Genomic DNA, 24,804 nt, shown 5'->3' on the forward strand with positions numbered 1-24,804 from the left:
CACTATTTCCACTTTTGCCTCCTACTATTGGCTGCGGATGCGTGATTGGCGCTCAAACCGCCCAATGCGATGACAGAATTGTCGTGGAAGTTCCACCCCGAGCGCTACCCGGTGGGTAAGTGAACTAGAGCGGATCAAAACTTGTCGTCAACACGCTTAATATCCCCGCTCGGAGAAGTGGGACATACCCTGATACTCTTGTGTTTTTCTTTTCCTTCCGGAGCCGATTATCTTTTTTACATCATAGATTTGGTAAATATCATCTTTAGTCGTCTATGTATCGGACTCATTTGATATATAGGAACCAAGCGTGTGCTTTATATTCGGTTTGAATTAAACGGCGAAACATGTGGGCTGGATTTTGAACGTCACCCGGGAAGCGCGTGTCATTAACAAAGACTGAAGATATCGTTATTTTTTTTACATTTTAAATCCTAACGGTTTTGTTTCAACCGGTTTCGACAAATTTCACAGTCTGACTTTTAATGGATTTTCATTAATTTGACATCATTTCACTTTCTAATTGTCGTTTTGTGTGTGTTGTTTTTGAAAGTCTCCGAGAAAGATAAAGAGAAAGAAAAGATGCCGCTTCTCCACAAAAAGCCGTTCGTGAGGCAGAAACCGCCCGCGGATCTCAGACCCGATGAAGAAGTCTTCCTCTGTAAAGTCACACATGAAATCTTCAGAACCTATGAGTAAGCGATTTTTATTTTATTCCTATTTGTACATTGTATCAACTTCCCCTTTGACGCCAGCCAACAACAGAAGCACAAGAAACTAACAACAGAAGTGACAGCCCGCTTTAAAGTTTTATTTTTCATAATTAAAACAACTACCAACCAACATTTCATCTTAGTTTGCTCATTTAAACCATCTTTACGTATAACCCACCACCCCTGAAGTGAAATAACCTTGTATTTATAAAGAGTTCAGGTTTTTCCCTCTTCATAGTAGTACACCCGGCAGGTGTCAGTTGGAGGCCTTCGCTAACAGAGTTGGCTGCTAGTTAGTTAGCTTAGTTTAGCCAACTAAACCACGATATAAAGACCAGACTGAGGGAAATCATTATTAAAACTGTCTGTCGGTTTGTTTTAAGGGCTTACGTAGTGTCATATCGCGAGTGGGATGTCCCCGGGAAGCCCCTGGTCGGGTGTTTTTGGGGTCTTTAGCGGGGATGGAGCAGATCTCATCCACACAGGATGTTGTTGCTTGAAACGTGGTCGCTGCTATTGTTGGTGGATTTGGCCATTAGAGGCAGGAGTTTTACTCTTTTTCCCATTATTATGTTGATGTCACTTGTTATCAGGCCTGGGGGAATGGGAAAGATTATTATGACCAGGTAGTACTTAGTTGCCAACTATTTGGACTGGTCTAAGATGGTGTCCTTAGGTCTTGGTCTTGAAGGCAAACATGTCATCTGTCATCAGCTTTCGGAAAGTTGTCATTCGTCTTGGTCTGTGGTCAGGTGGGGCTGATGTAGGGAAGTAGGATGCAGATTATCATTTAATATCAACTATCATTAGGTCTGTTTACTGAGTTATGACTACTAACTACTTTGAGACAAATTCTAAGGCAAGATATTGGCAGAAATTGCTTTTTAAGACCAGCTGTCCAATAACTTGATACACACACTATTTTTAGTTTATTTATTATTACTTATTTATGCCATTGTATTTATATTTTGAAATATAAGTGGTCTGTATAAATGGTATATTCAAGCTTTTGCAGCTGTAAATAACTATCAGTAAGTTATGATTAACTGTTCATAAATAAGCCAAAATACTTGCATTGTGCCAATTTCAAGTAAATAAACTTGAAGTGAATAAAAATGAATGTGTATTTTAGAAGAGATAAAATAGTTGCTGATGATGGGAAGTCATAAATTATAAGTTTAGTGTGTGTGTGTATTAAATGTGTGTTATTGTGCTTATATTATTACCTCATTTTGATGACAACAGTTATTACTAATGACAGGTTTAATCATGAATAACGTTTTATATTAAAAACTTTTTAGATGATGTGATGGTCAACAACTCAATGTATTTTGGGTGAAATCTTGACTCTGTTTTGCCCAAAACATGAACTTTTTGTCAAGGTTGATTAGTCAGTTGTGAGCCGTGTGTTTATATCTGTGTAAACAGTAAAGGTGTCAGGCTAGTTAGTAATATTACATATTGTGGTTTTGTTTTAACAGTGAGTTCTTTGAAAGGACCATTCTGTGTAACAGTCTGGTGTGGAGCTGTGCGGTGACAGGGAAGCCTGGCCTGACCTACCAGGAGGCTCTGGACAGCGAGAGGAAAGCCAGACTCAATCTTCAGAACTTTCCCAATGCACTGATCATCCCCCTCCTGCACCTGACAGCACTTACGCACCGTTCACGCCTGCATGAGATATGTGATGATGTCTATGCCTATGTCAAAGAGCGCTTCTTTCCCGGAGAGATAGTAGATGTTGTCAGTCGCTCTGGTACCTGGTAAGATGTTGTCAATTATAACTCAACATGAATCACACGCTGTAGTGTTTCTGTTTTGGTGGAAATCGTTCTACAATCAGCTTAGGCTTACGATGCTTTTGGGAAACGCAACCAAGTTAGATATGATATTGATTTCGATTTTGCAAACCGTAGGGTATGTTTACACGACAACGATGTACTAAAAACGGAAAAGTTTTTTGTTTGTACAGATGAACACGTTATCAAAACTATCCCCGTTCACACAGATCCGCGAAAATGACTAAAAACACTGTATTATGCATGCCGGACAAGTTGGCGATATCACTTTGTAAAGTAAGACTACGCACCTGCGCATACGCATTCTTTCACAGAGCACTCGCGACAAACGCGCATGCCTATCCACCTTGTTTTTTACAGTTTACTTTGATATTATTCTCATCATTTCCTTGTATCGGCTAATAAATCGTAAGTCTTGCACATTCACAGAAAACACATTGGAAAAATAAGGTGGATAGACTTAACGTGTAATACGCATGTGCATAACGTCGCGGTTTTCACAAATTCACATTTTGCAGTTTACACAGAGATGACAACGGTATCCTTTTCAAAAACGTGCACTTTGAAACCTGTTTTCAAAAGTTTGCGTTTTCATGCCACCAAAACGCCATTGTCGTGTGAATGAACGGCCAAAACGCATGAAAAGTTTTCCCTGTTTAGTTGAAAACGGTGTTGTGTACAAAACTTGCTCCATTTCGAGCTCGATATCATTGGAAATAATGATAAATTGCTGTTCTGTGAGTAAGATGTTGATTCATTTAGTTAATTTAGTGAAGGGTTTGTCAGACGAGTTCAGATCTGTTTAAGGGATAGTGCACCCAAAAATGAAAATTTGATGTTTATCTGCTTACCCCCAGGGCATTCAAGATTTAGCTGACTTTGTTTCTTCAGTAGAACACAAATGATGATTTTTAACTCCAACCGTTGCAGTCTGTCAGTCATATAATGCATGTCATTGGGAACACAATCTATAAGAGTCAAAAAAACATGAACAGACAAATCCAAATTAAACGCTGCGGCTCGTGACAACACATTGATGTCCTAAGAAATTAAACGATCGGTTCTATCATTTTTTTTTTTTTTTTTTTTACCTTTAAAATGGCACTATGCCATGCGCATCCAGTTGTTAAGGTCTGAAAACGCGTTCTGATGATGGAAGTGATTTCTCCTGCTTTGCTTCAATGAGTGCGAGACGTCACTTCCGTCATCAGAATGTGTTTTCTGACCTCACTAACTGGATGCGCATGGCAGTTGGACATAGTGGTGTTTTATAAAGCCCATTCAATCTGATTTTAGATTCAGAACTGTCCATTTTAGGGGTGGGAGAAAAAAAATCGATTCTCTCTTCAACGATTTTGAATCTATTCGCTTTTAACCGCAGGTGCGCGATATGGCACTCTGTATGCTCAAGAAACAGCCATATTCTGCTTGCTTCCAATTCCACTCACACATGGACATAAAGTACTTATACATTTTATAAGTACAAATACATTTTAGATGTAAAGTCAATAAACTAATTAATAAGAAAAAAAAATTAGATCAATAATTGTTTTGGAATCGAATCGGATCTGATCAGATTGTGGGTGCCTGAAGATTTCCACTTCTAATTGTCACAGTGAGAAAAAAAGAAATCTTGTATAAAAAAAAAAGATGCATCATCACATCGGCGCTTATAAAATCGGAATCGAATCGAATCCTGAGGTGCCTAGAGATTCCCACCCCTAGTCTGTCTTTTGAATTGCACAATAATTTTAGGACAACAATTGATTTCAATGTTTTGTTTTTCCTGGAGGAAAACAACCATTATGCAGATGAGCCACAATTGTCGAAGGGAAAGTATGTGAATGGTGATGAACAATAGACCTCTATAAAGTACTGTTTAGAACAGACCATAGCTTAACAGAAGAGAAACACCCAGATGTTGATCAATATGTCTCCACCCTTGCCTGCCTCTTCTAGACAAAGCTTATTTGGACCTCTGAAATTCATTGCCAGCTCTATATGCAGTACATTATCCAGTCTTGGAAAAGAAGTATGCCAATCCTGCACAATTATGAGTCCAGAGATAATAACATAGACTGCACTGTAAGCCTGATCCTGAAGGAAACTCGCCTGTTAAAGAAAGTGTATTGGAGCACTGTCCTTCTAGGAGAGGATCAGAGTCAGCCATCATGAGCTGACCTTGCTATTTGGAGATAACATTAAGTGAATGGGTGGAGCTAAGAGAACCCTTCCGATTGGCTGAACTGGTGCAAGGAGTTTCCCTAGACAACATCAGAGCTTGCAGAGACAGCCAGACGTGAGGCAGAATGGAGCCCCACTGGTAGACAGGGGGTGGAGGGGGATTTTTTTTTTTTTTTTTTTTTTTTTTTTTGGAAGATAAGTAGGAAGACTGCTGTCTGTGTCTGGCTGAGTCTTGCTGTCTCATCCAGTCAGTCAAATAGATCACACCCAAATAGCCTACTTGATCCTGTATTGGTGATTGGTGGAGTTTATCTATATTGAAAGTGATCTTAAAGATCAGCTATATATTGCCCTGCAAGTAGTGATGTTTTCTACATTTAAGATAACTATAATATTTACATTGTAAGAAAGGAAGAAATATATAAATTGCTATTTTGTGTGAGATAGGGCCTCACTTTTTCACATTTTTTTATGAACTACTCTTTAAAGTAGATTTTAACTTTTTTTTTTTTTTTTTGATAGAATTCTGGTTCTCAGGCTAAGGCAAACATTTAGTCCTTTTTCATTCTAGTTATTCTTTTTCAGATCACATAGTTAAAGGTGCCCTAGATTAAAAAAATTTATTTACCTCAGCATAGTTAAATAACAAGAGTTCAGTACATGGAAAAGACATACATTGAGTCTCAAACTCCATTGTTTCCTCCTTCTTATATAAATCTCATTTGTTTAAAAGACCTCTGGAAAACAGGCGAATCTCAACATAACACCGACTGTTACGTAACAGTCGGGGTGAACGCCCCAATATTTGCATAATGCCAGCCCATGTTCCCAACATTATAGAAGGCATTAGACAAGAGCAGCCAGTAACGTCTGGATCTATACACAGGTGAATCAACAGACTAGGTAAGCAAGCAAGAACAATAGCAAAAAATGGCAGATGGAGCAATAATAACTGACATGATCCATGATAACATGATATTTTTAGTGATATTTGTAAATTGTCTTTCTAAATGTTTCGTTAGCATGTTGCTAATGTACTGTTAAACGAGGTTAAAGTTACCATCGTTTCTTACTGTATTCACGGAGACAAGAGCCATCGCTATTTTCATTTTTAAACACTTGCAGTCTGTATAATTCATAAACACAACTTCATTCTTTATAAATCTCTCCAACAGTGTGTAATGTTAGCTTTAGCCACAGAGGACAGCCTCAAATTCACTCAGAATAAAACGTTAACATCCAAATAAATACTTTACTCACATAATTCGAAGCATGCATACAGCATGCATGACGAACATCTTGTAAAGATCCATTTGAGGGTTATATTAGCTGTGTGAACTTTGTAAATGCGCTGTAATATAGTCGACAGCTCATGTGGCAGGGAGCACGCGAATCAAAGGGGCTGCGCTGCCTAAATCAGTGCATTGTTAATGATGCCCCAAAATAGGCAGTTAAAAAAATTAATTCAAAAAAATCTATGGGGTATTTTGAGCTGAAACTTCACAGACACATTCAGGAGACACCTTAGACTTATATTACATCTTGTGAAAAAGCATTCTTGGGCACCTTTAATAGTTCACACTTTTCCATTTGGAAAATTTGCATGCAGATTTGTTTTATTATAATGTTTCCATGTTCAGCAGGCAACCCTGCAAAATATTAGAGGTCACACCTCCCCATTCCAATGGCACAGTCAATGGCCATGTCAAACATCGCATAGAGGGTGATTCAATTGTGATCAGCGACAGTGATGAGGAGCCCACGGTCACTTCTCCCAAAACACCATCTAGTGGGTCAGTGTTCAGAACTGCCTTTCTATTAAATGCTTCATATGTGTATTCTTGAACTCATTTTCAATTAAATTGTATTTTAAAATAAATCAATTAAATTCAAATAAAATGTTTTATGCTTTGTCTAAAGCAAAAAGAAGAAAGCCACCAGTCCATCTTCATTTAAATACAGAGTTCAACCTGTCAGCCCAGAGGGTTGTGAACCATTAGTAGTAAAACCTGCTCAGATTAAGTGAGTTACACATTCATTTTTTTTACTAGAGATAAATTCATGAATAAACTCTCTTCTGTCTGTTTCTCTTGCTTGTTAAAGTAATTGAAAAAAAGTACATTTCAAATTTTTTTCTCTGCTGTTCCATCCTATAGTCGGAAGAAGAACATTTTTAGTCGAGACAGATTGAAGCTTCTTCTTAAACAGCACTGTGAACCAATGAATGGGACCATTAGATTGAAGGTAAAATCAAAATGTAGTGTTTTTTTTTTTTTTTTTTTTTTTTTTTTTTTTTGGACTGCAGTTGTCCATTTTGCCTGATTTTAATTATTTCAATTTTTAATGTTGTCTTTTTTTCCCTCTCTGGATACTGTTATTCTTTCCAGCCATCTACAGTTGTAAAATATAAGTTAGCTGAACACGATTTCACCTACTTCTTCCCGGACGAGCCCCCAGTGTTTGCCTTCAGTCCACCAGGGAAGGGCAAAGGTCGCCGTCCAAATGATGCCTCTCCAACAGAGGTCTGTGCTATTGTAGGCTTACATGTCTGTTTAGAATTAGATGTAATGTTTGCAACTTGGCCTTTTTGATTCAGGCTATTACAAGCATGACATGCCATTTAAGGAAAAAAAATTCAGAACATATGCAGCTTTAAATACTGTTTCTCTGAAGAGGATTTGTTTTCCAATTTTAGATGAATTATGTTGAGGAGAAGTTAAAATTGATGCAGCAGAAAGAACAAATGATGTCCATCGGTGAGTTTGAAATGCAAAATGCATGTTACACACTAAAAAAAAAATTTAATCTAGTAGTCATGAGGTAAATTACATAATGCACCTTCTTAAATTGGTTTCTTTTTTGGCTTGCATTGTCAAGAAAAATTCAAGAAAGAAAGAGAAGATCTAATAGAGGCCAAAAAGAAAGAAAGAGAGGACAAGGAGAAAAAGAGAGAAGAGATGAAAAGGATAGTAGAAGAGGAGAAACAAAGACGGAAAGAGGCAAAGGAGCGAATGAAGGTCGAGAAAGAGAGGGTGAGTTGGAAGTTTTTATTTTTATTAATTTTTTATTATTATATATGTAAATCTCCCCCCCCCCTCTCCAGTCTTTAACACATGCCTGCTTTTTGGTCCTACATATCTTATAAATGTTTATCTTTTGTTGTATGCTGTTAATTACTGCATCTGTTATACTTTTTATAATTTGTTTACTGTAAATCTAATTCCATAATCATTAGGGGTGTGACGAGATCTCGTGGTACGAGATCTCGCGAGACTAATATGTGACGAGATTTCTCGTCGAGGCGAAAAGTAGTCTTGTGATGTTGTTGCCATGACAGTGTTAGGATGATTAGGAAAGAATATGCCACCGCTACGTTTACATTATGCCTCCACTGTCGTTTTGCTTTGTATTTAAATAAAAAAACAGTTGAAAAGTTGGATAGCGGTCGCCACCGCTCCATATTTACAGAGTTACTCGCGATCGCTAAAAGTGAAAGTAAACGCGAGCGCGCATTCAAACGCGATTTCAATACCTCGCATTTTGAAAGCGGCTCCCTGATGAATGCAAATATCTCTCAATATGAAAGCTATTTTAGGCTGGGCAGTGTAGTTGTAACCATCTCTTAGCTCTGTATCAAAGAAAAATTTGGTCTTATTTGCACTTTGAATATTGAGAGAGTGTGATTATGGTTGCACTTATTGTAAAGTGTTACCATAAAAACAAATAACAGTTTTCTCTTAATCTTATTAAGCACAAACAATAAGGTTTCATTTGTTAACATTAGTTAATGCACTGTGAACTATCATGAACTAACAATGAATGACTATTTTTATTAACTAACATAAACAAAGATGAATAAATACTGTAGCAAAGTTATTGCTCATTGTTAGTTGATGTTGGTTAATACATTTATGTTAATAAATGAGACCTTATTGTAAAATGTTAACATTTTTATTTATACTGTTTTTATTTCTATGATCAGTTTGTGGAAAGGAGTTCAGTTAGCAGTCTTTTACTGCATATGATAATTCATACTAAGAAAGTAGAACTGAAATGACATTCATTACGAGATGATTAGTTAAAACATTTCAAATACACCTGCAGAATATTTTTTTCTAGTCATGTATTTCGCCATTGAGGATTTCTTAAAAATAGTGTGTAAAAATCTTGTCTCGTCTCGTGAACTCAATCTCAAGTCTCGTCTCGTCTCGTGAGATACCCGTCTCGTCACACCCCTAATAATCATATCTTTATGTGATGCACTTTAGGAAAGAGAGAAGCTAAAGGAGGAAAAGAAAAAATATGCAGAACGACTGAAGATGTGGAGCAAACCTCGAGAGGACATGGAGTGTGATGACCTTAAGGTAAGCATTCTCCCTGAGACATCTCTGGCCCTGTTTACACCTGGTATTAAAGGTGCAGTAAGCGATTTCTGGTAAATGCTGTTGATATTTGATTCAGAAACATGCTTGCATGGAATATTTCAAAATGTATCACCTGAATGTATTTTAGATTTTCTATCTTATGTAAAGTTGAAATGTTAATGTAAACTTTATGGATATTGACCTTTGTGTTTGCCATTTAAATAGCCATGATGCTAACTAGGGATGTCCCGATCAGGTTTTTTTGCCCTCGAGTCCGAGTCCGAGTCATTTGATTTTGAGTATCTGCCGATACCGAGTCCCGATCCGATACTTCTATAATACAACCAAAAAAGAATAAAGAAGAGCGAAAAAAAAAAAAAAAAAACAGATCCAGGACGTTCCTTATTTTTTATTTAATTACAAACAGAGCACTTCTGTGAGGTAGCTTGAACAATCAAGTAATAAATAACAAATTGTTCTCTTCACTTCACTTTAGTGCAACAGTAAATATAAAAAAGGCTAATATAAAAACAAATATATTTGGTTTGATTTGGGTATGCTGCAGTCTGTGTAATAACTAAAATAATGTTTATATATATCATATTTTCTGGCTAGTTTAGTTTTTTATAATACACCATACTTTAACCTAAACTGAATAATAAAAAAACAAGTTTAAATGGGTAAATCTTCTATTATTATTTTTGATTCTTAATTTTCTTTTCTGTCATACTCAAATTCTTGTTAAAACACATTAGACATGCGTATTGTGTGCATTTTGAACACTTTTTGTGTGAAATTATATTTATTTTGTCCATCAAAAGTGTGCTTTCACTTTAATTACGCGTCAGCAGCGTGTGTCTCAATCAGCTCCCTAGTTCAGTAGTCAGGGCACTGATCAGGGTATCAGCCACATTCTATTTCATTATATACTGATTCACGATCTAGGGAGCTAGGGAGCTGATTGAGACACAGGGATAGACTCGGTGCCGAGACGATCGCGGCACTGCTGCTTACGCGACGCTCCTGCCTGACGCTTTACGAGCTGCTCCTGCTGCCTGTGTGAATGCATCCGTTGGTTGACATGCACGCTGAAAAAATGCGCTACTCACGCGCCGCTTACGCTTGCAGTGTGAAGCAGGCCTAACTCTGTGCCACCGCATCACTATAGATGTATTAAAAATAATGAGAATATATATAGCCTACATATATATCCGAGTCCTGATCGGGAGGTAACGTCCGATTCCGATCGAGTCTGAAACCACATGATCGGGCCCGATTTCCGATCACGTGATCGGATCTGGACATCCCTAATGCTAACATGGCGTAAAAACGTAATAAACAAACAAACTGATGATATTTGAAATCATAAACATGGCCCTACCCAAAAGGATCACACCCCTAACTTGGTGCCTCTGCCCCCACATTCACATACTTGTTATGCAACGCAGGCAAGGACTATCTGCTGTGCCTGCCACCTGAGGGTATGATGTCATCAATAAGTGAAAGCAATTTGTGATGATTCAGGTTGAATGTCTAATTGTTATTTAGCTCCCCTACTCCTTCGATGGCAAAGTCCCTTTCATCTCAAAAAACAAACACAGTTTTCATGAACAGCTCCCTACATAACACAATTCAAGTCCAAGTAACTAATTACAAATGTGACAAGATTAAGGAGTTACAGCAATCACTAAAAGGGGAACCAAAAGAAAAATAGGAGTATGTTATCTCACTTTTCAGACACACTTTGGGAGCCAATGATTGAAATGGGCAGATGTTCCAGGCTTATAATTAGTGTTGTCAAAAGTACCGGTATTTCGGTAACAAGTCGGTACTGAAATTTTGAAAATGTGACGATACCAGCAATTTTTATATATATATATATATATATATATATATATATTATATTATATTAATATATATATATATATATATATATATATATATATATATATATATATATATATATATATATATATATAATATATATATATATATAATTTTTTATTTTTTATTTTTATTTTTTATAATATTTAACTTTCTTATTATTTAGGTTACAATTATTTACCGATATTTATTTCATAGTTTTACAGGCTGAGTGTGTTGTTTCACTGATGGAATTTCAAAATTTATTTCATTCAGGTAGCCTATATATACACACACACAAACATACACGCACACTCCAAATCATATTTAATGTTTTTAAAATAGGCTATATAAAATAGTAAATTAGTTCCAACAGATTTTGCCGTGGTACCGAAATTGGTACCGAGAACCGTAAAATTTTCATGGTATCGGTACCGACTACTGGAATTTTGGTACTGTGACAACACTACATATAATAATAATAATAATAATAATAATGCAAATGAACAAACAAGTGAAGATGACACATGAGTATATTCAAGCAAAATACAGCATATCTTAGGTCTGTGTAACACAGTAAAACCAACATTACTTGCATATCAAGAAGAAATAAAGCAGCCTCAACATCTGTTTTCAGGCCTTCCTGCTCAGGTCTCTCCAGCGCTGGAAAGCTTCTCTGATATTAACACACGTCCTACCTCTTGCCTGATCACAACCCTTTTTATTTAAGTTATATTCCCCTGGCCTTTTCCACTTTTTTTGTATTTTCTCTGACCTCTCTCTCTTTCTATAGTCGTGTGCACTGAGCTTTCTCTGCTTCCCTGTCGTGAGTGTATACAACCCTTACCGCTGATTGGCTACAAGTGTTTTTGTGCTCATTCTGATCCACTTTTTTTAATGCACTTTTTAAGATGCATTTTGATCGACTGAGTCACAAGTGGACAGCGCTAAATACAGGTGTAAACGGGGTCTAGAACGTTTTGAACTTGTCCACTTTCGAACACTTCCAAAGGTAGTCAAAAATGCATTCGACCAGATTGCTTTTGTATTGTAAATGCTGATGTGGTCGAATGTGTTTGAACAGCTACAAAAGCCTGCCTACTCTCCGCCTATTGACTTAATGTGTAAACGTTATAAAAACCACACTAGCCAGACAGGATTTAAACTTTGTCTTAAGTTTGGTTTGAAGACGAAAAACGTACCAAGCACAATGTTCTCTCACCATTCCTGATTTCTAACACACACTCACAGCGTTCTGCATATGCTCTATTAGATTGAAAGATCTAAAAAAAAAAAAAAAAAAAAAAAAAAAAAAAAAAAAACACATTTACCCACCCATAAATCCTCCCCTCCAAGAATTCAAGACAGAAGTCATTGAAATTGGACAAAAGAGGTGGATTAAAACACCAGACTAAATGGGTATGTGTCTGTCTCATCTACTTGTGATCCGATCGACCAAAACGCATCTTAATACCTGGTGTAAACGGCCTTTGTGTTGGCGTATACATAAGCAGCAGACTAAACACTGTTTTTCAATTTGTCTGTCTTCAGGAGCTGCCAAAACCACTCACAGTGAAGACACGTCTTCCTCCAGAGCTTTTTGGAGATGCTCTGATGGTTCTAGAGTTTCTGCATGCATTTGGAGAACTGTTTGATCTAAATGATGAATTCCCTGATGGTGTAACACTTGGTAAGATACATACCAGCTGCTCACTGATAAATCTTGCCCAAGCATCCTAATATTATTCTTGCTTAAAAATTACAAATTTTATTTTACAGTGTATTTTAACAATACGTTTTGAATGTTCCTTATGAGGGTTGTTTCTGTTTACAGAGGTTCTGGAGGAGGCCATAGTGGGCTGTGATCCTGAGGGTCCGCTCTGTGAATTGCTCTTCTTCTTTCTTTCGGCCATATTCCAGGCTCTGGCAGAGGAACAGGAGGAAGTGGCTAAAGACCAAGTAGCAGAAACAGACACCAAAGGTCAGAGTGGCAGAGGTTACAACTTAATTATAATAGAGACTACACAAGCTACATTGTGAAAAATGTATTTCATCAAATGAAGTCTAATAGACAGATATACTTCACTGATTTCAGGGTGGAAATTAAAGTCCACTGTGTACTTAATATTTGGGGGGGGAAATGAGAGCTCAAATTACAGAGAAAGTTTCAGAATTCGGTTAGTCCAGTATGAGCACTGTATGTGCCAAATTACAGCTAATTAGTTTGTTGATTTTGGTGAGCCAGATGTTTTTGACTTTTCTCATTTTCAGACCTGAGTGAAGCTCTGGAGGATGATGCTGACCCCACACAGTCTGCCATCAGTGCTGTGGCATCTCTTGCTGCTGCCTGGCCACAGCTGCACCAAGGTCAGACAATGTGCAATGTTTGTACTGACAGTTATAATTTATACTTGCAGTGAATTCAAACATCCAGTGAAACTTTGTTTCTTCCGTTTCTCTGCACAGGCTGTAGTCTGAAGCAGTTGGATCTGGACAGCTGTACGCTCTCAGAGATTCTGAGGCTGCACATCCTGGCCTCGGGGGCAGACTGCAGCTCAACCAGTGCAAAGTTCCGCTACCAGAAACAGGGTGGGTTTGGCTCCACAGATGACCCCTGTGTGGAACTGCGTATGTCCAACCAGTGCCTTCTCAAAAAGCTCTCCTGCACTGCTGTCTATGACCTGCTGCCTGGTGAGTGTTTTTTTTTTTTTTATAAAATTAGATTTTAGTTTTTTCATAACATACATTGAGGTCCAAAAGTCTGACAATCTAGGATTTAAAATCTAAATTGTACCTGAACAAAAATATAACCAGTATGATGTCAAATGAATTAAAAAAAATAGGTCACCATATTCTGATTTTGCACCATGTATAATTTTGTTAAAAATGTCTGTTCAGGAGAGAAACTAAAGATCCTCCATTGTCTGTGTGGGAAGCTGTTGACTTTGGTTTCCACAAGAGACTTTATAGAAGACAATGCTGACGAGCAGAGATCTGCCAAACAGGAACTGCGAGAACTTAAAGCTGAACAGCATCGCAGAGAGCGAGAGGAAGCTGCAGAGAGGTACAGCGTTACATAGACCTGCACCTACCTATCGGCACGAAAGATTTTTATGCTCAGAAATTAAGTTGCATCTCCATATTCCAGGGTTCGAAAAAGAAAGGAGGAGAAGCTGAGGGAACAGGAGCAGAAATTGAAAGAAAAACATGAAAAACTCAAAGAGGAGGCAAAAAATGGAGGCCATGTGGCAGGGTAAGCTGAATAATAAAACTATAATCCATTCTTAATCCCTGGGTTTTGAGACACCGCTTACATTCCAGTCCACATGCTTGATTTAAACTTTCTGTTTGTTGGTTGTAGAGAAGAGATGGACACCAGTACAGAGAGTCAGGACGGTCACGCTGAACAACACACAGAGGATGAGGAGGAGCAACCAGCAAAATCCAAAAAAGGTACCAGCTCTTAAAATTAGCAATTAGCAAATTAGCTAAAATATTTAATTTAAAAAAAAAACATTCAAGTGGTCTGTTAAATGTGAAATCTAAAGAATTTCAAAATTCTTTTTTAAATTCTGTAGCATATATTAATAGTATTTCTATATTCTTTTTAATTTTCCAGTAAAGAAAACAAATGGCAGCCCAAATCAGAAACAAGTTGGTGAGGTTGAAATGAAAGACAGTCTGAGCCCAGAGGAGTTACACCAACAGCAGCTCAAAGAGAAGGAACTCCTGGAGCGCATTCAGAGGGCTATGGCCTGCACCTACATCCTACCTCTTGGGCGAGACCGCTTTTATCGTCGCTACTGGATTTTCCCTTCTGCTGGGGCACTGTTTGTTGAGGATGACTTCTTTGGCCTAACAGAAGACATGCTAGAGCCCCGCCCTACTCCCGAAGCCAAAATGGAAGAGCATTCCTCAGCTGAGAGCGCCGTTAAGACAGATGCCACCACTGAGGAGCCGGTGCTGGTCCAGAGCACCTCACCCCCAGTCAACCGGCCCAATCAATGGTACTTCTACACCATGCCTGAGGAGGTGGAGCAACTCATAGAGGCTTTGAACCCTCGTGGACACAGAGAGAGCAGCCTCAAAGAGACTCTGCTGCAGGAGAAGGAACGCATCACTCAACTGATGAATATCAACGCTGCTCAGCGTTACCATCACTCAGGTACTGTGGGATTTTTGGAGCAAGGTTCCTAAATAATGTTTTGTTTTATTTTATTTTTTAAATAAAGTTTGATGCCTGTGACTTTTTTTTTAATAGTGATGTTTGTTGCAGATAGCATTAACATACTGTACTATGATTTATATATGAAGTTTATATGATTTATTGGGCAGATGAATCCCTGCCAGAGACCAAAGGCACTACTGTAAAGCCAAAAATTGGCCCCTCTTACCCACAAAGCACTGTACCTGCTGAGCGCTTCATGGAGAACCGTCTCAGAGATCTACTACTGGATATCGAGGACCGCATCTATCAGGGAACTCTGGGGGCAATTAAAGTATGTTGATTCCACAGTTGTAAATATTGTCATTCTTACAGCCTGCTGTGATTTGATCTGGACCTTTTTTTTTAATGGCAACCTGTCTTTTTCCTGCTTTATTTTCACCTCTCATCCCTAAAAAGGTGATGGACAGAAACTCATGGAGAGCTGCACTGGAAAATGGGAGCTATGAACTGCTAAACCCTGAGTCCAAAGAGAACGGGCTGATCAATGGAGAAGAGGAGCCGATGGAGATGGATGAGAATCCCGTCAGAGTCAAAGACAGGTTATTTTACTGTAATATCTGTTAGCTGTGTATATTTACTAAGTTCAAATGCTGCTGCAGAGTCTGTTTGCGAATGGGGCAACTGATGGTGTCTTATGTTTAGGTTGCATGAATTGAAGGCAGAGGGTCAGAGTGCCATGTCCACTAGTGTGAGCACACCACAGCCTGTCAGTAACATTGTCCACTACTTGGCACAGGCCCTGGCACAGATAGAGCAGGGCATAGAGCGCAAGTTCCTGAAAGCTCCACTAGGTAAGATTTGTTTAGCTTTGGCATCCATTGAAACTTTTGAGGGTTTTGTATATTTATTTGTATAAGGGTGTGTTCCTGAAGATTATTGCTTCCTGAAGGGTGTGTTCCTGTATGGATGATTGCTTTGTTTTTAAGATGATGTTTTGTTTGTTTGTTTTTTTTTTTTTTTTTATTTAATATTCCACTACCATTTCTGATTTTTCTTTTTCTTTATTTTGTAATCAGGTGACGAGGAATCCAAGAAAGACCAAAAGCTGAAGAAAAAGGACAAAAAGAAAGATGACGACCAGTCCAGCGAGAAAGATGGTAAGTTTTAATGTGGAGGTCGACCAATGGTGGATTTTACTGAAACCTAGTTATCGTTATCGGTAGGAACACGCTGGCTGATAACCGATTAATCAACCGATAGCTTTTAAAATGGTAATGAATGAAAACAAACATAATGCATAAAAAGTGCCGAATCTTAATACAAAAATAAAAAAATGTACCGAACCATGAAAATGTACTGAACCTTTTTAAATATAAATATTAATATATTAATTATAGGGCTGCACAATTTATCGTGATAAAATCGCACACGAGATGGCAAAGGCTGCGATTATTTAATGCGTGGCTTGTCAGAGCTGTACGGCTCTGTGATCAGTAGTAAATGCTTCTCCATCTGAAAGCCAGAGGGCGCTCTTGCACAGAAACTCAAAATATGCCCTGCAGCAGAAGAAGATAACACGCATCATATCGCTGTAGCTGAATAAACAGAAGATTGAAATGCTTTGATTAATTAAACATGACCAATAAACACACGACTGCCTTATTCTGTGTAAGAAGCACATCATCTCACAGAAGGATGCTCAACTGTCATTATGAAGTGAGTTTGGAGTAAAAACATGTTATTAAATGTTGTCTTTTTTTGGACAAGATGTTCATAAATACTTCTCGTGTCTGAAAAGAAGTTTGACGCATGTTGCTTTTTCAAATGTACATTATAAGCGACTCAAACTCGCAGTGCTTTCAGATAGATTAGCATTTAGAGCCATACTTCATTGACAAGCCGCGCATAAAAAACAATCGCAGCCTTTGCGATTTCATAATCGCACTAAGAATCGCGTTTAAGCGATAATCGCGTTCAAGTTCAATGTTATTTTTCGTATCGCGCGATATATCGTGCAGCCCTAATTAATTATACCCTTATCATTCATGTTAGTTCAGAGTGCATTAACTGATGTTAAGAGATATAACTTTAAATTGTAAAACTGTATTAGTAAATGTTGAAATTAAAAAAATTACAATAGTTTTATTAACCTTAGTTAATAATACAAATGGTACAAATGATACAAACATTTCATAAAAATCCAAACAGTCGTGCTTAAAGATGACCATCTTTAAACATATATACAAAGGCCATAGCGTTGAAATTAGACATAGGTGTATATTGTATGTGTACTGTTATTTGCTTCTATTTTAGAGCACTTGATGCATCTAAATATGTATTACACACTGACGATAAAAAACAACTGAAATTGGATGTGTTTCTCATTTAATGTTTATCTTGGCTGCATGACCATATCAATTTTCTTTCTCACATCACTAGCTTTAAATATGCAGCTTCACTGGATAATGATGTTAGCGTCTTCTCTGCCTTGACGGCAAACATACTGCTGTTCTCTCTAATGCAGCATATAGTCAACAAATTAATAACTTTATAATGATATGAGAGCATGTACTGTATACATACCATTTCGTTGTCTCGGTTTTAAATCCGTATCTAAAGTCTCGCGTGATAAACAAACTCCACGATGCATCAGTGATTTCACCTCTAGAGGCCACTCTCATACTGTAACATGACAGCAGACCAGTCTCAGTCACTCCAGCAATGGACGCAACACGGAAAAACTGTCGGCATGGATTTTTGATGATTAATAGGCAAAACCGATCAATCAGTCAACCTCTGATTCCTTGTTTACCAATTTTCACCAGCCATTTGATTAAAAAGTGTTTATTTTCCATTTTAGCACATGTTGGTTTAAATGATCAATGCTAAACCCATTTTCCTTTGTTTGCTCTCAACAGATGGCAGTGAAAGTGGGCGGCAGGTTAAGACCGTGCAAGAACGCTGGCGTGAGTCTCTGTTAGCCTGCTCCAGCCTGTCACAGGTTTTCCTGCATCTCTCCACACTTGAGCGCAGCGTAGTCTGGGCCAAATCCATCCTCAATGCCCGCTGTAAGGTTTGCCGTAGGAAAGGAGATGCTGAGAACATGCTTCTCTGTGACGCCTGTGAGAGAGGCTATCACATTTTCTGTGTTCGGCCAAAACTAAAGGTAAGAACTATAGTTTTTGGAAGGTTTGATTTAGTGGACACTGTTAACTGTTCTTTGTCATAAACCCTAACTTGCCATGTAGGGCTGTGTTCAGTACTTTAAGACAATGTCACATAGAATGAGTACATTACAATATAAATTTATTATAATTTGTACCTTAGTATTTATGTGCTTAGAAAACAAGAAAACAATCATAATATTGTACATGGCCCAATGTTTACATGAAACCTGCACCATTACCTATGTTGTTATACAGAGCTACAGAGGCCCTTCATAATGCAGAGGGTGACTGCCTGCTCTGCCTATAGTTAGCAATGGCCCTATAGTATGCAGTGTTTAATAAACAGCTGCTATACTAAATTCTGCTGAGGTGGAATATAGTGCAGACCTGTATTGTGGCCTTTGTATCGGGATACGTATTGTATTGTGACTTTGTTGCTGATACACTGCCCTATTGCCATGTAGTCAAAAGGTGTGTGTATACATAAACACATGCAGCCAAGGACAAAATAGATGCATATCAGAAATCTAGGCCTATTTATAAATCTTTTTATATTTTGTGTAATTAGAACATCTTTTAAACTTCTAAGTTCTGAATAAAGTTTTGATACTCCTTTGTTCTACAGGCTGTTCCTTCTGAAGACTGGTTCTGCCCCGAGTGCCGCCCCAAACAACGCCTCCATAGAATCAATTCCCGTCAGCGCTCCTCCGTTGACTCAGAAGAAGAAATGGAAGATGAGGAGGAGTCTGAACAAGAGGAAGAAGAATCAGAAGAGGAAGAAGAAGATTCAGAAGAGGAAGAGTCTGAGGAAGAAGAGTTAGTGGACTTTGTTTTTTGTTTTTCTTGATTTTGATTGTTTTTCTTTTCAATTTCCTGAATTTATGCAGAAAGATCAGAAGTGTCATGAAAGTTTTCTTTTTTCATTTATTTAACAGTGTGTCCAAAAAGGATGCCATCAAACTTCCTCTCCAGAGCAACAAAGGAGGACGCTTGAACGCCAAATCTAAACAAGCTGAATCAGGTCATTCCACGCCTCGCTCACAGCAGAGCACACCCAAACAGAGCCAGTCTGCTAATAAAGGAGGCTCCAAAAACTCAGGGAAAAAATCCATCCCAGTGTCCAATGGCAAACCCCCACCCCGGACAGGAAGCCGCTCCAGTGCTCGTCTTAGTCTAGAGGTGCTCGCCACTAATGGTACAACAGCCAAATCCAGCAACCAGCCCAGTCCTGCTGCAGAGAATACAGACTCCAGGAAGAGACCTATTACTGGTAAGGAGTAGGCTGGCTGCGATAGTCGGTGTTGACGGTGTTCAGCCACAACACCAGTTATCAGGGTTCCTACACGGTTTGGAAAAGTATGGAATTTGATTTGAGTAATTTCCAGGTCTGGAAAAGTATGGAAAAAAGAAATCAGAGTATGGAAAAATATTTGTGTTTCCAGACTATTGTCTCTCTTCAGTTTTCTAATTTATTATACCTGCAAACTAGACACTTTACAGCGAAATTAGCTCTTTTGAATCAAAATACATAATTTATGTGAATCGTGTAGATCCGAAGAGGTTTTTTTCAGGGCGAGTGCGTGTCTCAGGATTCTCACAAGAATCGAAAATGGGCTTCTTTCCCATAGACTGGAGTAAGTCGTGATCTTTCTTGGTGCTCTGTGGCATGATAGATCGCTGTAGCGCTAGTGAACCGACCATCTCTTCTGCTTTACTAGTTACGGCACAAAATAAACATGATTGAACATCCGAAGGTATGTTGAAAGATAAAGTACAACTTACTGAATTCTGTATCACATGCAATCAATCAATCATTGTTTCAACTGCAGAAAGGCATCAATAAAACAGCATGTAAAAATATCACATTTAGCCTACCTCAGAAAAGCTGTTCAATGGCCAAAAACTCATTATTCAGCTACAAAAATGAACTTCAAGAGGAGCATTTTGCTAAATATATGCACTATAGGCTATTGCATATTCATTGTATTTGTACTTAACATGTGCTTCGATATTAAATGTATCTGTTTTTGGCCATTGAACGGCTTTTCTGAGGTAGGCTACCATTTAAATGTTTAGGCCTAGATAAAAAAAAAAAAAAAGAGTAGAAAAATAATTGTCATTAAAAATTTATATAAACTTCCTTATGTGTAATATAGCCTATATGAAAGTAGCTTGCAAATCAGTTTTAACCTAATATTATAATGATGTACCAGCTGTGGTTCCTTGTATAATTTACAGCATTAGTTGAGAGAATTTTTTTTTTCTTTGAGGAATTTTGCCATGTACCTGATAGGCCCCAAATGAATCAATATTGAATCGAAGGTAATCAAATCAAAATCAAAATTTTCAAAATCAAGCAAGCTTCTGAATCAAAATCGCATTCAATTGTGAAATTTGTGTCAATTCTCAGCCCTACTGTCAATAATTTATTATTTTTAGTTATTTTTATTTTTTTTACTTGAAGCAAATGTTGGTTTTCCCATTTATTTTCTTGTCAGAGTGCACCAGAATGCTTCATTTACATGTTAAAATCACAAAAATCTTCTCCTGGGGGAGGATGTCCCCAGACCCCCCTACACATCACCTTTTACACCTCTTTTTACTTTGCAGATGTTTGTAAACTTATGAATTTCTAAAATATTACGGAAACTGATACTGCGCTTTTGTAGGCTACTCGTACTCATAGGCTACTCTATAGAAATGTTTTGATACCAACAAATACTGACAACAGAACAGAATGGATAAATCAGAGAAGGATGTCTATGAAGTAAATGTGTTGAATTATTAGAATGTTAAACAAATTAAATATTTACGCCTATGTAGCGAGTGGTATGGTCAGAAAGGGAAACACCCCTTTTAAACAGGGAATATATTAGTACTTGTAGATTAATCCCCAACAGAAGTCACACAGGAATGTAGTTTTAAGAAGAGAAGGGCCTAGACGTGAATACTAAATACAAAACTTTATTTCAACAATCAAACACTGATTTAAAAATCACTAAAAGACTGTAAGACCCCTACTACAAACATGAAGCAGAGAAAACATAGAAAAGGAGACTGAGGCTTACCAATGGCAGAAAATCGTTTGGAAGGAGGTCTGGAAATTTGAGTCTGGAAAAGTATGGAATTTTGAAATGGAAAATGTGTAGGAACCCTGAGTTATGTAGTTATGTCACTTGCCCACCGGCACCGCAGTACCGCCCCCCACCATAGTTTTTTTTTTTTTTTTTTTTTTTTAATAAAATTCATTTAGTTCAGTTAGAAAACACACTACAATTAAAAACTGACTGCAATACAGTGTGAGCCGAACGAGAGTCTCGGCACAGACCAGCAGCAGGAGTCCGATTTCATTTATCACGAGAGTGAGGAGCTGACTGGCAAGATGATTGCGGAAGATTTTTGCAATATTTTGGATTTAATCCCAGTGTTAATAGGGAACCTGCAAAGTTGTGTTTTTCTAGTTGTGTTTTTCATTAAGAATAATAATCCACCATTCAAGCAATTGCCCCAAATTGGCGCTAATTTGAAAGTGAAATCTGCACGGCATTCATAGTCTTTTGGCGTGGAGCGTTTTCAGTTCATTCCTATGGAAGTATGCCCATGCGAATTTTACTTTAGCTTTATCTCGAATAAGTGATTTAAAAGAGAGGTGCAAAAGAGGGTAACAGATCGGCTGACCCCGTTTTTTGTTGTTTTGTTTTTTTTTACTCCGGGCCCTCCAGTTTAGGAACTACTGCACTAAAGGTGGTTAAACATGTAAAAAAAAAAAAAAAGCATAATAGGACCTCTTTAAGTGTTGTTTCACCTCCTTTAAGACTTGTTCACATCTCATGTATTGTGGTTTGATGGTGTTTCTCCAGCAGAGGTCTCCCCAAAAGCCAAGATTGTCTTGGCTCCCACCACCACTTCTTCCAACCGTCGAAGCTCAGGGAGAAACCTAGGGGTCCATGAGTTGTCAGCCTGTGAGCTGCTCACTGTGGACCTGGTCAGACATGAGGACAGTTGGCCCTTCAAAAAACTGGTGTCCAGAACTCAGGTAGTGCATTTAGAAGTTCACACTTTTATCCCTCTGTAACAGGGTCATAAAATTCCCTTTCTTGGTCCATTTACAACTAGTGTGACTCTTAAAAAATCTATGCAATTGTTATGTATGACATCTCCCTATCCCGTTTTACACTGACATTATTTTCATGGATTTAATGACTACTTTTAATGTACATATTTTTTTAGGTGCCCGATTACTATGACATAATCAAGAAACCCATCGCCTTGAGCACAATCAGGGAAAAGGTCAATAACTGTGAATACCAAACTGTTGGTAAGTTAACTTTTATTTATTTATTTGTGGCGGGAAGGTTTAAATTTAAATAATCTAAGTAATTTTGTAGAGTCAGGCTAGCTGTCACAAGGGCAATATTTAACTATTAAATGATTAGTCCACATTTAAATAAACTTTTCCTGATAATTTACTCACCCCCATGTCCTCCAAGATGTTCATGTCTTTCAAAACGCTCGCTCTGTATGTCCTCCGCCTTTCCTATTCTACTTACGGAACGAACGCAGCAGTTTCGTTTTTTTCCGTAATTAGAATAAGGAAGGTGTAGGTGTAGTCTAGTTTATTATTTAGTTGTTCTTTAGGATGCTGATTTTTGTTCATGGAATTCAGCTGTAGCATAAAGTTTAGCAAAAATACTTAATAAATACGGGACACAAGCAGGACAGAGACCATCTCTTGTCTGATATCTTCATATGTCTTCACTCGGTGTTCCAAAGCAACTGACACTTTGCAAAAGGTCTGAAGAGCAAATTTCATCATCCGCAGGTGTGAGACGGGATATGTTTGCAAGGTTGCAAGTAAAACCAAAGGGTGTGAATATGTTTATTAAAAGTGAATGAAAGGAGAAAAAAAACATTTATAAAAAAAAAGGTTGAGACGTTAGTGGAAATTTGGGAAAAGAAACAAGATTCCAGTGGACTAGATCGCAAAGCCAACAAATGTTTTAATTTCTCATTCATCACAAATCCATGGTTGTGATGTAACATTTAATTGCTATCCTATTATCTCTTTTGTGTGTGTGTATATATATATATAAGGCCACCATGGAGGGGTGGTTGTCATATTTACCAGCACAGCCCTACCATTGTGAAAAACTTTACCCTAAACAATGTAACATTCTGCTATTGAGGCATGTTATCACAAAATGTGAATCTTTTTTTTTCCTGGGCAATACTGAAATATCCAGTGGCTTTTTGTAACCAATAATTAAAGGTTTTGTTTCTACACAAATTGACAACAGAAATATCCACTTGAGTAAATAGTGCCAACAAGCCCCAGACTCCACTATACCAAAATGTAAATAACCTTATCCAACTCTCCTTAACAGTCGCACAACATAAGTCACTGCTGTTTTTAATTCCTTATTGTGTTTTTATTCTTACAGCGGAGTATATAGAGGATGTGGAGCTCATGTTTTCCAACTGTCTGGAGTACAACCCACGTAACACCAATGAAGCAAAAGCCGGTCTACGGCTCCAGGCCTTCTTCCATTCTGAGCTTCAGAGACTCGGCCTGGCGGACCGCATGACCCCTCCACAGAAACGGCCACGGATGTAAACAAAACCCAGTCTTCCACACAGACACACCAACTGGCCAAGACTGAAATCCGGTTCATAATCCGCTGTCTAATTATGTAGTTCCATGGCATTTGTGGAATGTTCATGAACATTCCAGTTTGGTTCAACTCAATAAAAATTCTACCTAGGCCTTGTGCACAAGAACATGTATTTGCAAAGTGCAGTGTGCAAACAAAATGGCATGCTGAAGGATATCAAGCGGCATTTATCTTCACAGCTAGTGACAGGAGTAGAAATCGGCCTTTAATCCTATGGAGCAAAATGGAGCAAGGAAAGGGAAAACAACTGTGCTGTGAAGAAAAAAATATTTGCACTGTTTACTGATAAGTTTTTTGTTTTTTTTTGTTTTTTTTTTGCGTTCATATTAACTCAGGACAAAATGCATTGTGTTTTTGTCTGTAATTTCAAAATGGTGCATTTTGTTTTTTTTGTACGTCAACTGCATTTGTAGACTACTATTTTGTATAGATTTTTACAGACCCGAGTCTCTGTTCCGACTATTAATAAAGTCAAAGGAACAAATAGTTTTGTAGTTGAATAGTTGTAAAGATAAACTCAGTTCTTTCAGTCAGGTCCCTATAGCTTGCATAAACACTACATAGGAACCAGACCATCCCGTTTTGTTTTCCTTTTCAGTTTTTGGATATTTATTTAGATTTGGGTATAATTTGCTTGCTTTATTTATAAAATTGTTGTTATAGATTTTTTGTCTTTTTTTTTTTTTTTTTTCCTCAGAAAGCTTGATGAATCAGTTTTCCTCTCATGGATCTTAAGATTCATTTTACCTGCTGTAATTTTTTTTCTGTATGTAAAATAAATTTTGTTAATATTCAGCTTGGCCACTTGTCAGTCATCCCTGATTTTCATATTTGCACAAAATTGTATATGTTTCTGTGTTCAGCAGAAGCCTCAGAT

General features: G+C 37.7%; 1 protein-coding gene across 4 annotated transcripts; it reads left to right on the top strand.

The window, feature by feature from the left end:
* On the top strand, positions 1-24,728 carry baz1a (bromodomain adjacent to zinc finger domain, 1A). Of its 4 annotated transcripts, none has more exons than XM_048190960.1 (28): positions 1-115; positions 554-695; positions 2,195-2,473; positions 6,334-6,486; positions 6,614-6,715; positions 6,850-6,937; positions 7,081-7,215; positions 7,389-7,449; positions 7,571-7,725; positions 8,962-9,057; positions 12,472-12,610; positions 12,755-12,901; positions 13,192-13,287; positions 13,387-13,611; positions 13,819-13,984; positions 14,069-14,173; positions 14,282-14,373; positions 14,540-15,085; positions 15,256-15,419; positions 15,545-15,687; positions 15,791-15,939; positions 16,165-16,245; positions 18,007-18,254; positions 18,881-19,071; positions 19,191-19,525; positions 22,119-22,291; positions 22,486-22,573; positions 23,697-24,728. In XM_048190960.1, the coding sequence occupies exons 1-28, from the start codon at positions 70-72 to the stop codon at positions 23,867-23,869; spliced, it is 4,518 nt and encodes a 1,505-aa protein (XP_048046917.1). In that variant the 5' UTR covers positions 1-69; the 3' UTR covers positions 23,870-24,728. The 4 variants fall into 4 exon arrangements, with proteins under 4 accessions (XP_048046917.1, XP_048046918.1, XP_048046916.1 ...); XM_048190961.1 differs by having other exon boundaries at positions 6,337-6,486; positions 22,116-22,291; XM_048190959.1 differs by having other exon boundaries at positions 2-115; positions 22,116-22,291.
* Positions 24,729-24,804: the final 76 nt, after the last annotated feature.

Source organism: Megalobrama amblycephala, linkage group LG5 (assembly GCF_018812025.1).
Source record: "Megalobrama amblycephala isolate DHTTF-2021 linkage group LG5, ASM1881202v1, whole genome shotgun sequence".
Taxonomy (NCBI): Eukaryota; Metazoa; Chordata; class Actinopteri; order Cypriniformes; family Xenocyprididae; genus Megalobrama; species Megalobrama amblycephala.